This window comes from Lipotes vexillifer, unplaced genomic scaffold (assembly GCF_000442215.2).
Source record: "Lipotes vexillifer unplaced genomic scaffold, Lipotes_vexillifer_v1.1 scaffold921, whole genome shotgun sequence".
NCBI lineage: Eukaryota > Metazoa > Chordata > Mammalia > Artiodactyla > Lipotidae > Lipotes > Lipotes vexillifer.
In genome coordinates, this window is record NW_006787800.1 from 2,073,834 (window position 1) to 2,091,988 (window position 18,155).

The 18,155-nt window shown below is 56.0% G+C and overlaps 1 protein-coding gene across 1 annotated transcript in view; it reads left to right on the forward strand.

Moving 5' to 3' along the window:
* ITPR3 (inositol 1,4,5-trisphosphate receptor type 3) overlaps positions 1-18,155 on the forward strand; it is a 68,342-nt gene that overhangs the window by 29,771 nt on the left and 20,416 nt on the right. Inside the window, exons 8-25 of the mRNA XM_007460843.1 lie at positions 579-725; positions 981-1,076; positions 1,635-1,685; positions 1,885-2,027; positions 3,269-3,368; positions 3,461-3,621; positions 4,235-4,376; positions 5,923-6,084; positions 8,453-8,625; positions 9,168-9,287; positions 9,674-9,856; positions 11,294-11,545; positions 11,633-11,777; positions 12,291-12,432; positions 13,102-13,301; positions 15,230-15,359; positions 15,883-15,940; positions 17,181-17,346. Of these exons, the coding sequence (XP_007460905.1) occupies positions 579-725; positions 981-1,076; positions 1,635-1,685; positions 1,885-2,027; positions 3,269-3,368; positions 3,461-3,621; positions 4,235-4,376; positions 5,923-6,084; positions 8,453-8,625; positions 9,168-9,287; positions 9,674-9,856; positions 11,294-11,545; positions 11,633-11,777; positions 12,291-12,432; positions 13,102-13,301; positions 15,230-15,359; positions 15,883-15,940; positions 17,181-17,346 (2,571 nt within the window). The remainder of the gene's footprint in view (positions 1-578; positions 726-980; positions 1,077-1,634; positions 1,686-1,884; positions 2,028-3,268; positions 3,369-3,460; positions 3,622-4,234; positions 4,377-5,922; positions 6,085-8,452; positions 8,626-9,167; positions 9,288-9,673; positions 9,857-11,293; positions 11,546-11,632; positions 11,778-12,290; positions 12,433-13,101; positions 13,302-15,229; positions 15,360-15,882; positions 15,941-17,180; positions 17,347-18,155) is intronic.

Below are 18,155 nucleotides of genomic sequence, written 5' to 3' on the forward strand. Positions count from 1 at the left end.
CCGGCCCCCTGCCTGCCTGCCCCCACCTCCCGAGCACCCAGCTCTGCTCCCTGTCTGGCCCTCCCCTCCACGCTGCCCCTTCTCTGCCTCTGCATCCCCATCCGGCCTCCCTCCACTCCCACAGGGCCCTACCCAGCGGCCCCAGCCGGTCCTCCCCTTCTCTTGTCTCTGGCCTCACAACCCCCCTGTCCATCCTTTCCCAGTCCTGGCTGTTCTCACTTTGCTGTCTTGCTAAGGGGGTGGCAGTGGACTGGGGGTCCCCACCCCCCCACCGTGGGGTGGGCCCAGATTCTTTGAGCACCCTGTGCCCTCCTCGACACCTCTCCACGGTTCCAGGCCAGGCCCCCTGACCTTTGCCCTGTGCCCTGTGCCCTCTTGGGCAAGGATGCAAGGCTGTCGGGTCGGGGCCTGTAGGACATAAGGGGTTGGCAGGAGGGGCCGCCCTCTCGGAGGACTGGGTGTGCACCCCACCCTTGGCTTGCTGGCTCAAGACGGAGCTGCGCCAGCATCTGAGACAGGTGGGCTCCTCCCCCGGGAGGGTCCTTGTCTGCCCCGAGCCCACGCCCCGCCGCCTGCAGGGAGACGTGGTGCGGCTGTTCCACGCGGAGCAGGAGAAGTTCCTGACGTGCGATGAGTACAAGGGCAAGCTGCAGGTCTTCCTGCGCACCACGCTGCGCCAGTCCGCCACCTCGGCCACCAGCTCCAATGCCCTCTGGGAGGTGGAGGTCAGATCCCTGCTTCCGGCGCCTGGGCCCCAGCCCTCCTCTGCAGCCCTGGGCTTCGCCCGCTCCTCCTCCCCTTCTAGGGTGGGAGGTCCACCCCCATCCGTCTCTCCTCTGAGCCCCTCTGCAGCCAAGGGGCCAGAGAGGGTCCCAGAGCCACCCACCCAGAGCTCTCCAGGCCTGCGGTGCCCCTCCCCACCATGCCTCCCCCTCCCCAGCCAGCCCCTCCTTCCTGCCTGACACCCCTGCACCCGCCAGGTGGTCCACCACGACCCCTGCCGTGGAGGAGCTGGCCACTGGAACGGCCTGTACCGCTTCAAGCACCTGGCCACGGGCAACTACCTGGCTGCTGAGGTGAGTGGGGAGGCAGAGGGCATCCTGGGAGCTCTGGCCGTGCGTGCACGAGCATGTGTGCCTGGCATACGTCTGCACAGAGATGCATGTGTCTCTGGACCCTGGCCTCTATGCACTCATGCATCTACTTAACAAATATTGTCAAAGACGTGCATGACTATGAATAAGTCTCACAAATATGACTGTCTCCTACTATGTGCCAGGAGCTATTCTAGGCACTGAGGATACAGCAGTGAGCATGACTCCCAGCCCTTGTGGAACTTACATTCCACATCCTTGTCTGTCCATAACGCACAGGCTTGTGTATACTGGGGCGTTCATGTGTGTGTGTCCGCGTCCATCTGTGGGTCTTTGGAGAGGGGCCGTGGAGGGCAGGGCCTGGGGCTCTAGTTGGTGCCTCCTCCATGTCAACAAGGAGTGGCATGAGCTTTGGGGCTGGGATGGGCACCCTTGGGAGGTTGGGGGGGTTCCTGACTGCCCCAACCCAGGGCCATATGTAGACTGTATTTTGGAGTGGGAGTCACGTGGATAGCCCCCCTATCTTGTATCTCTGAGCAGGAGAACCCCAGCTACAAGGGTGACGCCTCTGATCCCAAGGCAGCGGGAACGGTGAGGACCAAAGGACGGTTCCAGGGCTGGGAAGAGTGACTGTGCACAGCTCTGGGGTGGGCGGGGGTGGGGCCGGGGAGGCCGCGAAACCCTGGGAGGTGGGCTGGCGGGAGACGGCCTCTCAGGCGGGATCCTGGGTGGTTTCAGGGGGCCTGAGAGGAGGGAGGGGCTCCTGCCTGAGTTGAGATCCTCACCACAGGGTGCCCAGGGCCGCGCAGGTCGCCGGAACGCTGGGGAGAAGATCAAATACCGCCTGGTTGCTGTGCCCCACGGCAATGACATTGCTTCTCTTTTCGAGCTGGATCCCACCACGCTGCAGAAAACCGACTCCTTTGTGCCCCGGTAGGTAGGCGCTGTGTGCCTGGGCGCCGGCGGGGGTGCCCAGGCTGGCACCTGGATTCCCTGCGCCCCCCACTCCTCTGTCCTTCTGAGGTCCTTTGGCCTCAGGACCTGCCATGAGTTGCCCCTCTGGGTTTGCAGCTCTGAGGCCTGTAGGCAGCTCACCACCCCTGAATGCTTGCCATGTGCCCGGCCCTGGGCCCTGCACCCTGGGTGCCACCTTGTGCTAGTTCTTTATCAAAATGCCTTTGCTCCAGGGCTTCCCTGGTGGCGCAGTGGTTGAGAGTCCGCCTGCCGATGCAGGGGACGCGGGTTCGTGCCCCGGTCCGGGAAGATCCCACATGCCGCGGAGCGGCTGGGCCCGTGAGCCATGGCCGCTGAGCCTGCGCGTCCGGAGCCTGTGCTCCGCAACGGGAGAGGCCACAACAGTGAGAGGCCCGTGTACCGCAAAAAAAAAAGAAAAAAATGCCTTTGCTCCAGTGTTCTTTAAAGCCACTCAGCCTGGGGCTCAGGCACAGGCGGCATGACAGCTTGCCCAGGGTGCATTGGATGTGATGGCTGGACCTCCTGACTTTTAAGACCCCCCCAACCCCGAGATTCTAAAATGTAACAACAGGAAACCTCCCGGGTGTCAAGCAGGCTTTAGCATTGACTGGCTGGCTCATCTCAGGCAGCTGACTCTGTCACTTTGCCCCAACTTCCTCACCTGTGAAGTGAGACTATCAAGTTGCCCGTCAGCAGGGCTGATGGGAGAATTTATTGAATCACTGTACGCCCACAATCCCTTATCGGAAACTTGGGGCCAGATATATTTGGAGATTCAGATTCTTTTTCATTTCTGAATGTTAATTGTATTTCATAAGCAAAGACATGAGTATTTCCGCCGTGAAATGCATGCGTGTTGACACTCAATGGGATAGTTTAAATAGCCTCATTTGTCCCAATGAATTTGGGTCCTGAGCTTGTAATTAAGCCTGGGCTTTCAGAGCTTGGTTCTGGGGAGAGTGGGCAAGGCATGTGGGCCTGGGAAAGCACAGCAGTTAGTACAGGGCCTGGGGACCGTGTTGCTGGTCTCTCTTCTCTGGCTCAGGCTCCTCACCTGGAGGGGACCCGTGCCCCTGTCCCACGGCTGCTGGGTGTGGAGGCAGGTGGAAGATGGGAAGTCCCAGGGGTTAGAGCGGGCAGACTGCCGGGTCGCGCTCCGTGGTGCACTCCCCCTGCTCTGTCCGCCCCCCTGCCCACAGGAACTCGTATGTCCGGCTGCGGCACCTCTGCACCAACACGTGGATCCAGAGCACCAACGTGCCCATTGATGTCGAGGAGGAGCGACCCATCCGGCTCATGGTGTGGGCCCATCAGGGCTAGGGGGCTGGGCTGTAGGCTGGGCTGGGGGCTGGGCTGGTCCCTGAGTGCCCTGCTGACCTCTGTCCCTGCAGCTGGGCACGTGCCCCACCAAGGAGGACAAGGAGGCCTTCGCCATTGTGTCGGTTCCTGTGTCCGAGATCCGAGACCTGGACTTTGCCAATGACGCCAGCTCCATGCTGGCCAGTGCCGTGGAGAAACTCAACGAGGGCTTCATCAGCCAGAATGACCGCAGGTGGGCCTCAGGGGCAGGGTTGCCGAGGTTTCCTGAGAGCCCTTGTCCTCCTGGGGCCTGTGTTTCACAAACAGGAGTCACAAAGCAGAATCTGGATAGGCTGGGTGGGGGCAGGGTGACAGAGGTGGGGACTGGTCCCTGCGGGGCCCTGGCTGACCTTGGACCTCAGCCTCACTGCTCACATACTCCAAGAACTAGCCTTTTGATGGAGCCATCATTACCCCTGTTTTACTGATGGTGGGATTGAGGCTCAGAGAGGTTAAGAGACTTGCCCAAGGTCACACAGCTAGGCAGTGGTGGATGGAAATGCAGAGCCCTTCACATCAAACACCCTGCCTGTGCCCTATTGGTTCTTTCCAGATCGGAGTATCCTGAGATTCTTTGTCTAGAGGGCACTTTGGATCCAGGGTGGGTGGGGTGAGGGGTGTGTTTGGAAAGCAGTTTGGGGTGAAGCTGGGAGAGAAATGGAAGGCAGATGATGGGCTCTGTGCTGTGACAGAAGGGCTGGCATGTGCGGAAGGCCTGGTTGCCCCAGGGGGCTTGTGACGGGGGTCCTGGGGCGTGCCCAGGGTCGGCACCTCACACTCGTCACCCCTGGTGTCCCTTCGTGAAGATTTGTTATCCAGCTGCTGGAGGACCTGGTGTTCTTCGTCAGCGACGTCCCCAACAACGGGCAGAACGTGCTGGACATCATGGTTACCAAGCCCAACCGGGAGCGGCAGAAGCTGATGAGAGAGCAGAACATCCTCAAACAGGTGGCCATGCACATGCATGGGGGATGGGGGGCCTCGGGGAAAGGCCAGTGACCAGGGAACAGGACACCTTTTTTTTTTTGGCCGCGCGGCATGTGGGATCTTAGTTCCCTGACCAGGGATTGAACCTATGCCCCCAGCATTGGAAGCACTGAGTCCTAACCGCTGGACCGCCAGGGAAGTCCACTCCTGCTTTTTTTTTTTTAATTTTGGGAACAGGGCGTCCTGTGAACGTGAGCTTGCCTTTTCCTATCTCCAGCTGAGCTGCAGTCTCCCTGATGTTTCTCATCAATTCCTTTTAAAAATTAAAAAAAATATTATTATTATTTTAAAAAAATGGAGGTATGGTTGATCTTATCATCTCTTAGAAAAAAAAAAGCACCCACAATATTTACTGCTCTCTTACCATGTACCAAGCACTGCCCTAAGTGCCCTACATGAATCAACTCATTTGATCCTCCCAACCTGGGGAGAGCTTATTTATTAATCATTATCCCCATTTTACCCATGAGGAAACTGAGGCACGCAGAAGTTGGAGTAACATGACCGAGAATCCACAGCTAGGAAACAGCAGGGCCAGGATTTGCACTCAGATATCAGGCTGAGAACTTGAGCTTTTTTGTTTTTTTTTTTTTAAATAAATTTATTTATTTTATTTATTTATCTTTGGCTATGTTGGGTCTTTGTTGCTGTGCATGGGCTTTGTCTAGTTGCGGCGAGCGGGGGCTACTCTTCACTGCAGTAAGCTGGCTTCTCATTGCAGTGGCTTCCCTTGCTGAGGAGCATGGGCTCTAGGCACACGGGCTTCAGTAGTTGTGGCATGCGGGCTCAGTAGTTGTGGCACATGGGTTCAGTAGTTGTGGCTTGCAGGCTCTAGAACGCAGGCTTGGCGTTTGTGGTGCATGGGCTTAGCTGCTCTGCGGCACATGGGATCGTTCCAGACCAGGGCTCGAACCCTTGTCCCCTGCATTGGCGGGCGGATTCTTAACCACTGCGCCACCAGGGAAGCCCAAACTTGTGCTTTTTGAAAAAAATTTTTTTCTAAATTTATATTATGAAAATCTTCAAACGTTGAGAAAGTATTGAAAGAATAGTACAACGAGCACTGCCTGAATTCACTTGTTACCACTTTGTCAGCCTGGCTTTATGTAACCCTACATCCCCACATCCATCCTTTTGGACAAGGCAGGCCTGTGTCTTGTCTCTTAAGCTCTGGCCACACAGGCCTGGCCTGCCTTTTCTCTTAGCCTCAGATCCCTGAGCTGCAGTGAGCCGCAGCTCTTCCCCCCGAGGCTGAGCCAGGCCCAAGATCTGAGTTGGTATTAGAATTCACGTTGGGGAGGGACAGGCTGAGGCCAGCGTTGGGATTCCAGCCAGGAGAGGGGAGTGAGTAAGGGGTCAGCGGGGGGTCATTGTCTAGCTTAGAATCAGCTCAGGGTTAATGTCAGGGTGGCTTCCAGGCAGGGTCAGTTTGGGGCTTAGAATTCTTGGGACAATTAGGGGTGCAGGCAGATGTGGGGATCCCTCCTGACTCTCCCTGCTCCCCTAGATCTTTGGCATTCTGAAGACCCCGTTCCGTGACAAGGGGGGTGAGGGCCCCCTGGTGCGGCTGGAGGAGCTGTCGGACCAGAAGAACGCCCCCTACCAGCACATGTTTCGCCTGTGCTACCGTGTGCTGCGCCATTCCCAGGAGGACTACCGCAAGAACCAGGTGGGCTGCCCACCGCCCTGGACTGCTGCCCCTTCACCTGCTGGCCGGCTCGCTCCCTCCCTCACTCCTGCCCTCACTCACTCAGCACGTGTTCACCAAGGTGCACCCACGGTGTGCCAAGCGCCGTCTCGGGCCCCAAGGATGCGGATGCTGCAGGGAACCAAACCAGATAGTAGGGCTGTCCTCACAGTGCACAACATGGCTCCATCCTTAGAGGGGCCTCATGCTGGGTTTAACTCTCCACTGTGGCTGTCTTGAAATTCTTAATTTTTGAACAAGAGTCCTGCTATTTCTTTTTTTTAATATTACCTCTAGTTTATTTATTTATTTATTGAAATACAGTTGATTTACAATGTTGTATGAATTTCTACCGTACAGCAAAGTGATTCAGTTATACATACATATACATTCTTTCTTTAATAGTCTTTTCCATTATGGTTTATCATAGGATATTTTTTAAAATTAATTAATTTATTTTTGGCTGCATTAGGTCTTCGTTGCTGCGTGCAGGCTTTCTCTAGTTGCGGCAAGCGGGGGCTGCTCTTCGTTGCAGTGCGAAGGCTTCTCATCGAGGTGGCTTCTCTTGTTGCAGAGCATGGGCTCTAGGCGCGTGGGCTTCAGTAGTTGTGGCATGCAGGCTTCAGTAGTTGTGGCATGCGGGCTTAGTTGCTCCACGGCATGTGGGATCTTCCCGGACCAGGGCTCGAACCCGTGTCCCCTGCATTGGCAGGCGGGTTCTTAACCACTGTTCCACTAGGGCAGTCCTATCATGGGATATTGAATATAGTTCTCTGTGCTCTACAGTAGGACCTTGTTGTCCATGCATTCTATATATAAAAGCTTACATCTGCTAACCCCAACCTCCCACTCTGTCCCTCCCCAAACCCCCTCCCCCTTGGCAACCACCAGTCTGTTCTCTATGTCCGTGAGTCTGTTTCTGTTTCATGGATAAGTTCATTTGTGTCGTATTTCAGATTCCACATATAACTGGTATCATATGGTATTTGTCTTTCTCTTTCTGACTTACTTAGTGTGATAATCTCTAGTTGCACCCATGTTGCTGCAAGTGGCATTATTTCGTTCTTTTTTATGGCTGAGTAGTGTTCCGTTGCATATATATACCACATCTTCTTTATCCATTCATCTGTTGATGGACATTTAGGTTGTTTCCATGTCTTGGCTATTGTAAATAGTGCTGCTGTGAACATAGGGGTGAACATATCTTTTTGAATTATAGTTTTGTCTGGATATATGCCTAGGAGTGGGATTGCTGGATCATGTGGTAATTCCATTTTTAGTTTTCCGAGGAACCTCCATACCGTTCTCCATAGTGGCTGCACCAACTTACATTCCCACCAACAGTGTAGGAGGGTTCCCTTTTCTCCACACCCCCTCCAGCATTTGTTATTTGTAGACTTTTTAATGATGGCCGTTCTGACCGGTGTGAGGTGATACCTCATTGTAGTTTTGATTTGCATTTCTCTAATAATTAGTGTTGTTGAGCATCTTTTCATGTGCCTATTGGCCATCTGTATTTCTTCTTTAGAGAAATGTCTATTTAGGTGTTCTGCCCATTTTTTGATAGGGTGGTTGTTTTTTTTTGTTGTTGGGTTGTATGAGCTGTTCGTATAGTTTGGAAATTAAGCCCTTGTCGGTCGCATCATTTGCAAATATTTTCTCCCATTCTGTAAGTTGTCTTTTCATTTTGTTTATGGTTTCCTTTGCTGTGCAAAAGCTTTAGATTTGATTAGGTCCCATTTGTTTATTTATTTATTTTATTTCTTTTGCCTTGGGAGACTGACCTAAGAAAACATTGGTACGATTTATGTCAGAGAATGTTTTGCCTATGATCTCTTCCAGGAGTTTTATGGTGTCATGTCTTATATTTAAGTCTTTAAACCATTTTGAGTTTATTTTTGTGTATGGTGAAAGGGTGTGTTCTAACTTCATTGGTTTACACGCACTGTCCAACTTTCCCAACACCACTTGCTGAAGAGACTTCTTTTTCCCATTGTACATTCTTGCCTCCTTTGTCGAAGAGTAATTGACTGTAGGTGTCTGGGCTTATTTCTGGGAAGAGTCCTGCTATTTCATTTTCACCAGGCCCCACCAATCATGTAGCTGGCCCTGCCAAACAGACAGGGTCCCTCCCTCGTGGGGGTTTCACTCTGGTAGGGAGATGGATGGTGAGCTAAATAACTATATTACATAAAACTACCCTCTGCCCAGAGCTGGCATCATCTCCTGGACCCCTTAGCTTCCTAGGGTCGGGGTTCCCTGCCGGTGTCGGGTCCTTGTCTGGGGCCCTGGGAGCAGTGTTCTGGAGCAGAGCTGGGCTCCCTGTGACCCCAGCCCGGCCGCCCCTTAGGAGCACATCGCCAAGCAGTTCGGGATGATGCAGTCCCAGATCGGCTACGACATCCTGGCCGAAGACACCATCACGGCCCTGCTGCACAACAACCGCAAGCTCCTGGAGAAGCACATCACCAAGACGGAGGTGGAGACCTTCGTCAGCCTGGTGCGGAAGAACCGGGAGCCCAGGTGGGCCCCCCTCCCCTGCCATACAACCCCCCTCCCCCCTCCCACTGCTTCCCGGGGAAGAAAGCTGCTGGTGCTGGCTGTTAAATATTGAAATCCTTCTGCACTTGTTGATAAACTGCCACCTCTCTGAGGCCCTGGCCCCCCCAGCCCCTCCCTATGTCCCCTCCCATATTTGGCCCAACCTAGCAACAAGGGGGTTGACTCCTGGTAGAGCAGGAGGCCCCCAGACCCTTCTCCAGCGGCCAAGCCAGTGCCTGCATTGGACCAGTTAAATATTTTGAATATCACTCCTTCCTTGTGTCTCCTTTCCTCTGACCCTCTGGACTCCCATCTAGCCCCAGGGTGATGACTGTGGGTCATCCCTCCCCAGGCAGCCGGGAGTCCATATCCCTGTCTACAAGCTTTGAGAAGGTTGCAGGAGCAGCAAACTCCAAGTGCCAGGGAGCTGGTGCTGCCAGCTGGGGAAGGAGCAGGGTGGGCTTTGTCCCCACTGGGGGACCACCTCTGAGTCCCTCACCCCACCCCTGCTGTCACCACTCCAGGTTCCTGGACTACCTCTCTGACCTGTGTGTGTCCAACCACATCGCCATCCCTGTCACCCAGGAGCTCATCTGCAAGTGTGTGCTGGACCCCAAGAACAGTGACATTCTCATCCAGACCGAGTGAGCCGGCTGCGCTGTCTCCTATCCACAGCTCACATCCCCCCTCAGGCCTCCACCCTGCCCGGACCCCCCCCCCCCCCCTGGGGCCCTGTCTGGGTTCACGCTAGAACCTGCGGGCTCTCTGCAGGTACCCAGTACCTGCTGTGTGGCCAGCTCGGAGCCCGGCACTGTGTGGGGGAGGGGATGGGGGCACAGAGGAGAATGAGCAAGGCCCCTGGCTTCCAGAAGCTCGTGGTCTGTCTGGGGTCGCAAGCTGGAGGTGGGTCCCAGGGGAGGCAGCCTGACTGGCCCTCAGCCCAGCTCTGGGAGGGGAGGCCTGTGTGGCCGGGGGTGCTCGGGGAGGGCTCTGGGCCCCGCTCCCCGTGATGGGTTCCGTCGGTCTGCAGGCTTCGGCCCGTGAAGGAGATGGCGCAGTCCCTTGAGTACCTGAGCATCGAGTACTCAGAGGAGGAAGTGTGGCTCATGTGGACCGACAAGAACAACGAGCACCATGAGAAGAGCATCAGGCAGCTGGCCCAGGAGGCACGGGCCGGCAACGCCCACGATGAGAATGTGCTCAGCTACTACAGGTGTCTCATGCTCCTCCCAGGGGGCCTCGCCAGGCCCTGCCCCGGGACGAGCCCCAGCAGCTTCGAGGGGGCTCCTGCCTCCGCCTTCACCAGGGAGGCCAAGTGATGGGTGACTGGGCGGCCCGAGGAGCACTGGGTGGCCTGAGGCCAGGCTCAGCACAGTGATGAGGCCTGAAAGAAACCCACACCTGTCTCCATACATACATATTTAAAAAATAAGAATAGGGCTTCCCTGGTGGCGCAGTGCTTGAGAGTCCGCCTGCCGATGCAGGAGACGCGGGTTCGTGCCCCGTTTCGGGAAGATCCCACATGCCGCGGAGCGGCTGGGCCCGTGAGCCATGGCCGCTGAGCCTGCGCGTCCGGAGCCTGTGCTCCGCAAATGGGAGAGGCCACAACAGTGAGAGGCCCGCATAACGCAAGGAAAAAAAACTACAAATAGAACTACCATATGACCCAGCAATCCCACTACTAGGTATATACCCTGAGGAAACCAGAATTCAGAAAGAGTCATGTACCAAAATGTTCATTGCAGCTCTATTTACAATAGCCCGGAGATGGAAACAACCTAAGTGCCCGTCGTCGGATGAATGGATAAAGAAGATGTGGCACATATATACAATGGAATATTACTCAGCCATAAAAAGAAACGAAATTGAGCTATTTGTAATGAGGTGGATAGATCTAGAGTCTGTCATACAGAGTGAAGTAAGTCAGAAAGAGAAGGACAAATACCGTATGCTAACAAAAAAAATAAATACTAGGTAACACTCATCAAAGGCTCACTGTCTCCTGGGCACTGGTCAAAACACTCACGCAATCACTCATTTCAGCCTCACGACAGCCCTGTGAAGTAGAGACTATCATTACTCGCATTATAAAGTAGGGGAGACAGGCACGGAGAGGTAAAGGCGCTTGCCCAAGGTGACACAGCCGTAAGCAGGGAGCCACGATCCAAACCCAGGCTGCCTGGCCATGGAGCCTGGGCTAGGTGATGCAGGGCTCCGAGGAGGAGGCAGAGGGCATGACTCGGTGCAGAACAAAGCTTCCTACAGCCTTCATTTCTGTAGCTCTTCCACCCTGGTCTGGCACCCTCCCCTCCTCTGTCTCCCAGTCTTGCCCTCAACCCCCTGCCTGAGCAGGGTTCCTCTTACCAGCCCTCCTCCCTTGCCCCTCCCAGCCTTCCTCTATGCCATCTCTCTTCCCACGAAGACCTGTCCTGGCTGAGCCGGAAGCACCTTCCTCCTTAGCAAAGAGGGGAGATTCGCTATTACTCAGTCCCACTTGGCTTGCTCAGAATTGGGTCCTGTTACGGTGGCTGGTGCGTGGTTTAACCTAAGTCCCTTTGCCACTTTCTCAAGTCCTCAGCAGGCCCAGGCCTGTGCCAGCAGCCCTTGCGAGCCCACCTGCCATGTCCTCACCGTCCTCCCTGCCCCGCAGGTACCAGCTGAAGCTCTTTGCCCGCATGTGCCTGGACCGGCAGTACCTGGCCATCGATGAGATCTCTCAGCAGCTGGGCGTTGACCTCATCTTCCTGTGCATGGCGGACGAGATGCTGCCCTTTGACCTGCGTGCCTCCTTCTGTCACCTGATGCTGCATGTGCACGTGGACCGTGACCCCCAGGAACTGGTCACGCCCGTCAAGTTCGCCCGCCTCTGGACTGAGATCCCCACGGCTATCACCATCAAGGAGTGAGCTGGGTGGGGAAGGGTGGGCAGGGTTTGGCTGGAGGGGGAGGATCTCAGGGGACCCTCACGCCTCGCCGCCTCCACCCGCAGCTATGATTCCAACCTCAGCGCCTCCCGGGATGACAAGAAGAACAAGTTTGCTAGCACCATGGAGTTCGTGGAGGACTACCTCAGCAGCGTGGCCAGCGAGGCCGCGCCCTTTGCCAGCGAGGAGAAGAGCAAGCTCACCTTTGAGGTGGGCTGGGGCTCAGCAGCACGCTGCCTTGCCCCCTCCTGGGTTTCGGTCACGCCCCAGGGTAAGGTGTGGGATATACGAGCCCGCTTCCCTCAGTGCCCCCGCCGCTGCGGGGAGACCTCATAGACTGCTGGGAGGGAGGCTTCTCTCCTGACGCCCCGGAGAGGGCTGCCTCCCCCTCGTCCACTCGCCACATCAGCCCAGGGCCGGGTCATCACGGGCCCCTGGCAGGAGCCGCCCGCCACTTCTTGCATTTCTGCCCTGTCCTCCCCACAGTGGCCTCCTCTGCAGGCCTCTCTTCCTCGGTAACCCTCTGGGCTCAGGCTGCCCTTGTCTGGGACTCTTGGTTCCGTGTCCATGCAGCCCTGACATCCTAGAGCCTTTCCCGAGGAATCTGTCCCTCGTTATACTCCCTGGGCTGGCCCCACCCACAAGACCACGCCCTTCATGAGGCCCCACCCACCACACTTTGGCCCCACCCCCACTCACCTCGGCCCCACCCCCTCTCCGCAGGTGGTCAGCCTGGCGCACAACCTCATCTACTTTGGCTTCTACAGCTTCAGCGAGCTGCTGCGGCTCACACGCACTCTGCTGGGCATCATCGACTGCGTGCAGGGCCCCCCAGCCATGCTGCAAGTCTATGAGGACCCAGGCGGTGAGGCTTTGCTCCGCCGGGCCATCCGCTACCCACCCTAGCGTTTCTCAGTCTCCTCTTACCTTTCCCATCGACCCTCCTGTGCCTCCTGCCTCCTGGCTCTTCTGCCAGTGAGTGTCTTAAGCCCCAGTCTCCTCCAGCCTTGGCTGGACCAGGGAGGCCCCCTGCCTAGGCACTGTGGAGACCCTGGGGTCTGGGCGAGTTGCCTTCCTACATAGCCTGGTCTTGAGGGAGATAAGGACGCCCTGCGGGGGAGCTCCCAGTCAGATGGGGGGACACACCCTGCTATCAAGAGGAAACAGCCCAGCCGTCAGGGACACCCACTGGTGGCATAAACTCATTCAAAGAAGAAGTGCACAGAGGCTGACCGCTGGCCTTTAGTGCTCTCCACACAGTGTCCCCTGAGTCCCCCGTGCTCTGTAGCAGCTCTCGTGATTTCCCACATGAGAATTCTCACTGATCTCCCCACACAGTTCACCTTTGCCCTGGCCCTCCCTCCTTTTCCCAGCTTTGGCTGAAAGCTCACCTCCCCCAGGAAGTCTTCCTGGGGTGGAGGAAGCCCTGCCCCTGCCTTAGGGTGGCTTTGCCCTGCAGCTGAGAGAGACAGAGTCAGACCAGGTGCCCCTGCTGTGTGTCCTCTGTGACCCCCTCCTGCTCCCCGCTCTGCAGGCAAGAATGTGCGGCGGTCCATCCAGGGAGTGGGGCACATGATGTCCACCATGGTGCTGACCCGCAAGCAGTCTGTCTTTGGCGCCCCCAGCCTGCCTGCCGGCGCCGGTACCCCTGAGCCACTGGACAGAAGCAAGTTTGAGGAGAATGAGAACATTGTGGTGATGGAGACCAAACTGAAGATCCTGGAAATCTTGCAGGTGTGGCTGGGCCAGGAGCGTGGCGGGAGGTGTTAGGAACAGGGCAGGAGAACGGGGGGGCAGGTATGGGGAGGTTGGTGAGGTGAACCCCCCTCAGATCATAGTATCTAGTGCTGGGAGGCTCCACAATGAGCCGTCTAGCCCAGTGGGTAGCCCAGTGGGTCTCAAAGTGTGGTCCTCCGACCAGCAGCATCAGCCTCACCTGGGAACTTAGAAATGCAGGTTCTTGGGCCCCGCCTGGGACTTACGGATTAGAGACACTGGAGGTGGGGCCTGTTGTCTGTGCGGTAACAAGCCCTCCTAGTGGTTCTGGTGCGCGCTGTCCCTTCATTGTACAGATGAGGGAAGGGAAAGCGGGGAGGGGACTTTTCTGCAGTCACACAGGCTTTGAAGCAGAGCTGGAGATTGAGAGCTTGTTTCCTGGTGGGGCACAGTCATCCTCTTCTGGGTGTCTTCTGGGTCTGAGACTCCTCAGCAGCACTGGGGGAAGGGGCTTTATAGTGTCCCGAGAAGGGATAAGGACCCTTTGCTTTTGCTGTGCTTCCACCAGAGGATGGGAAGGATAATGCAGTGATGTCCCTGGGGACCCAGTCTGGGCAGGGTCTGTTTAGGGGAGTCAGAAGAGGGGACTTCTAACTCATTCTGGGTGCTGGGGGCTTCCTGATCTGAGTCCTGGGTGTGGCCAGAGGCTCTGTGCCCCATGATGACAGAGGATACAGGCCAGTCAAGGGTGTCTGCAAACCCTGTGTCCTCACCCCCGCACCCCGCCTCTCCTGCTCCCCCATAGTCCTTGGTTCCTTCCTACTCCCAGGAACCCCAGGGTCTGTTTGGCAGAGCAGGATAGGAGGACAAGAGTCGGCCTTTGGACCTGGGGAGCTGCCTTCCCATCCCTGTCAGCGTCCAGCCTGGGAAAGAGGGACTGAGTGGGCTGTGAGGGGGGGGGGGGCTCTGCCTCATTCTGAGAGGAGGTACCATCCACCATCACTGAGGCAGGAGCTGGGGAGAGGGCGCCCTGGACCTCCCTGGGAAGAGGAGTCTTTATTTATTTATTTATATTAAAGTATAGTTGATTTACAACATTGTGTTAATTTCTGCTGTATAGCAAGTGATTCAGTTATAGATATATACACATTCTTTTTAAATATTCTTTTCTATTATGGTCTTTCACAGGGTACTGAATATAGTTCCCCGTGCTAAACAGTAGGACCTTGTTGTTTTTCCATCCTGTATATAATAGTTTATGTCTGCTCATCCCAAACTCCCAATCCTTCCCTCCCGCACACCCCCGTTTCCCTTGGCAACCACAGGTCTGTTCTCTGTGTCTGTGAGTGTGCTTCTGTTTCGTAGGTAGGTTCATTTGTGTTGTATATTAGATTCCACATAAGAGTGATATCATATGGTATTTGTCTTTCTCTGTTTGACTTACTTCACTGAGTATGATAATCTCCAGATCCATCCATGTTGCTGCAAATGGCATTATTTCGTTCTTTTTAATGGCTGACTTATATTCCATTGTGTATATGTACCACATCTTCATTATCCATTCCTCTGTCAATGGCCATTTAGGTTGTTTCCATGTCTTGGCTGTTGTGAATAGTACTGCTATGAACATAGGGGTACAGGTATCTTTTTGAATTATATTTTTGTCCAGATAATATGCCAGGAGTGGGATTGCTGGATCATACGGCAGCTCCGCTTTTAGTTTTCTGAGGAAGCTCCATACTGTTTTCCACGGTGGCTGCACCAGCATTGCCTTCCCTGGGGAGAGGAGTCTTGATGTTGTTGTTATGTTGTCCCATAGGGTCCTGGACATCCATGCTGAGCCTCCGGAGTGCTGGAACTCATTCGGGGTGACCCCTCACTCTTCCTAGAGCGAGACTGGCCTCCTGACCTCAGGCCGGTCCTCACCCCATCCTCTCCTTCTCTAGTTCATCCTCAACGTCCGCCTGGATTACCGCATCTCATACCTGCTGTCCGTCTTCAAGAAGGAGTTTGTGGAGGTGTTTCCCATGCAGGACAACGGGGCTGATGGCACAGCCCCGGCCTTCGACTCCGCGAGTGAGCCCCCACCCCTCCCTTCACCCTGACTTCATGCCGAGGCTGTGTGACTCGCCCAGGGGTACACAGCAGTGGGCTGCGGCCTGGGGTCACTTCGGGCCAGCTCCCCAGCCCTGCCCCCGTTTCCCAGTCTGCAAGGGCCTTTCCTCTCCATTGTCTCATTTAATTGCCCCAATGAGGGCACGGGGCAGGGGTCATCCCCTCCATTTCCTAAATGGGGAAACTGAGGCCCACAGCAGGGCAGGGACTTGCCCAAGGCCACAGTTGGTCAGAGGCTGAGCCGGACCAGCACCCCCAGCCCAGAACTCTGCTCGCCCCGGCAGGGCAGGGTGGCTGATCTGGTCCCTGCCCTGGTTGGTTCCACCTCTGCTGCCAGAAGAGTCAGGCAGAGGGGCTGCCAAACAGCCAGTGTGGGGAAGGGGGTGGTTTGGGCGTCTCCCTGCCCCCTCTCCCCAGTGCTCCCCATCTTTCCTGGACATGGACCAGCCACTTGCCTTCATCTGCGCCCTCTTGCTCCCCACAGCCGCCAGCATGAACCTGGACCGCATCAGGGAGCAGGCGGAGGCCATGTTTGGAGTGGGGTGAGGCCAGGGTTGAGGCTGGGGGTTGTGGATGGGGTTGGGTGGGTGATGCCGACACAGGCTTGAGACCCCTCCCCCCTCAGTTAATCCTCCTGCAGACCCTTACCAGGCTCTGGGGTGGGGGTGCCCCGGCTTTGCGCTCTGACCCTCCCTTGCCTGCCCAGGCCCAGTGATATTGGGACCACTTGGGCCCCACTGTCATCCTGGTCATCCCCCTGCCTCCCCTCAGGGCACTTGTGCCTTTGTGTGTCAGGACTTGGGCCAGGTGGCTGGAGGGATGTCCCTGTGTCCCACAGCAGGGAGGGCAGCCTGCTCTTCAGAGGGCTGGAGCAGGGTGGGGAGGGTCACCCCAGGAGCTGGGGGCTCTTAACTATTTCTGTGCCATGCCTTTGGCATCTGGTGAAGGCTTTGGCTCCCTTCTCAGAATGGCGTTTTTATTTTTTATTTTTTTTTATTTTTGACTGCGCCGTACGGGATCCTAATTTTCCGACCAGGGATTGAATCTGGGCCCACGGCAGTGAGCGCCGAGTCCTAACCACTGGACTACCAGGGAATTCCCAGAATGGCGTTTTTAAATTCATAAAATAGTGCACACAAAATTACAAAGGAAACCAATGGCATTGAGATGCAGTTATCAAAATACTGGAGGACACAAATTTGAAGTGACAGTTATGTATGTGTGCCTCTCTATTAGCACATTAAATAACCATCTGTGCCTGGGGTGTAATTAGTACCATTACTTTGAAGTCGTGATGACTGTAAACGATATTTTGCAATTTTCTATAGCCACTCTTAGGTGATGGGAAAACATCTGTGACTTTTTTATTGGTGAAAGAGTCACAGGTACCGCTAATTTTTTCTCACTGAAGGAAACGCTACGTGTTGGTGAGAGGTTGGTGAAAAGCAAGATGGAGGTTTCCCCCCACCTCTGTTCACAGCCCCAGCCTCTAGCCACGAATCCCTTGGGGGTGTCTGTGGGTCCCCTGTGAAGAGTCCCTGCTTCAGCTGCTTAATCGAGGCGTGTTGTGTGGCACCTCAGGGGACACAGGGATCCCTGGGGTGCTCAGGGTGGCAGCTGTTTGCAAAGTGAGGAGGAAACGTCAATATTTTTAGCCAGCGTGACATGGGGCACCACGGCTACCTAATGGGTGGCAGGGAGCCTGCTTGTCCCCTGGGCCCCAGGAAGGCGCCGGCCATGCCCCCCATCACCCTCCTCCCTGCCCCACTGACCCCCCCACAGGAGGACGAGCAGCATGCTGGAGGTGGACGACGAGGGTGGCCGCATGTTCCTGCGCGTGCTCATCCACCTCACCATGCACGACTACGCGCCCCTGGTCTCGGGGGCCCTGCAGCTCCTCTTCAAGCACTTCAGCCAGCGCCAGGAGGCCATGCACACCTTCGAGCAGGTGCTGGCTCCCCTGCCAGAGCGCCCGGCCCTTGGGGAGCGGGAGGAAGGCCCGAGGGGGCTTCTCGGGAGCCAGCAGGCACCGAGCAGGTGGGCCGCAGACTGGACGCTAGGGAGGGATGCCAGGACGGAGCAGCTCACAGCCCCAGGGCAGCTCGAGATGCCTCCCTGGGTGTTTGGCTTTGCCGAGCCCCTTAAAGGGGGAGCTGCGTCTTGGCCACCTCAATCTCCTCTCAAGCCTGGCTCCAGGCCTGTCATGTCGCATGAGGTGGACAGCACTTTACAGATTGCACACTCTATCACGTGCACCTTTGCTAATAAGTGCTTTGAATCATGCCTAGTGTGCACTCAGCCTTCACCAAGGGGACTGGCTTTGTCACTGTGATGTCATGTGGTCTCGACCTCTCCCTGTGAGAGGGGAGTGGTAGTTAATGAGCGAGCACCGTGTACCAGGCACTGAGCACTGGGCTTGCATTCGTGAAATTCTCCAAGCAGCCCCGACCGCGTGGTTTCTACTCTCATTCCTGTTTTACAGGTGGGAGAAATTGAGGCCCAGCGGGCTTTAGCTTTCTTCCCTTACCCACTGACCCAGAGCGGGTAAGGTGGGATCGGAGTCAGGGTTCAGTTCCCAGCATTCAGTGATGTCAGTATGCCTTGCCCTGCCCTGTTCAGGTTTTGCGTGAACAACTGACAGGCCACAGCAGCACGTGACACGAGTCAGTGAATAACTGAAGCCAGATGATGACGCAGCTCATCATCACCGGGGGTGTAGGGAAGTCTGTGGCCATCAGGGAAGGGTTCCTGGGAGCA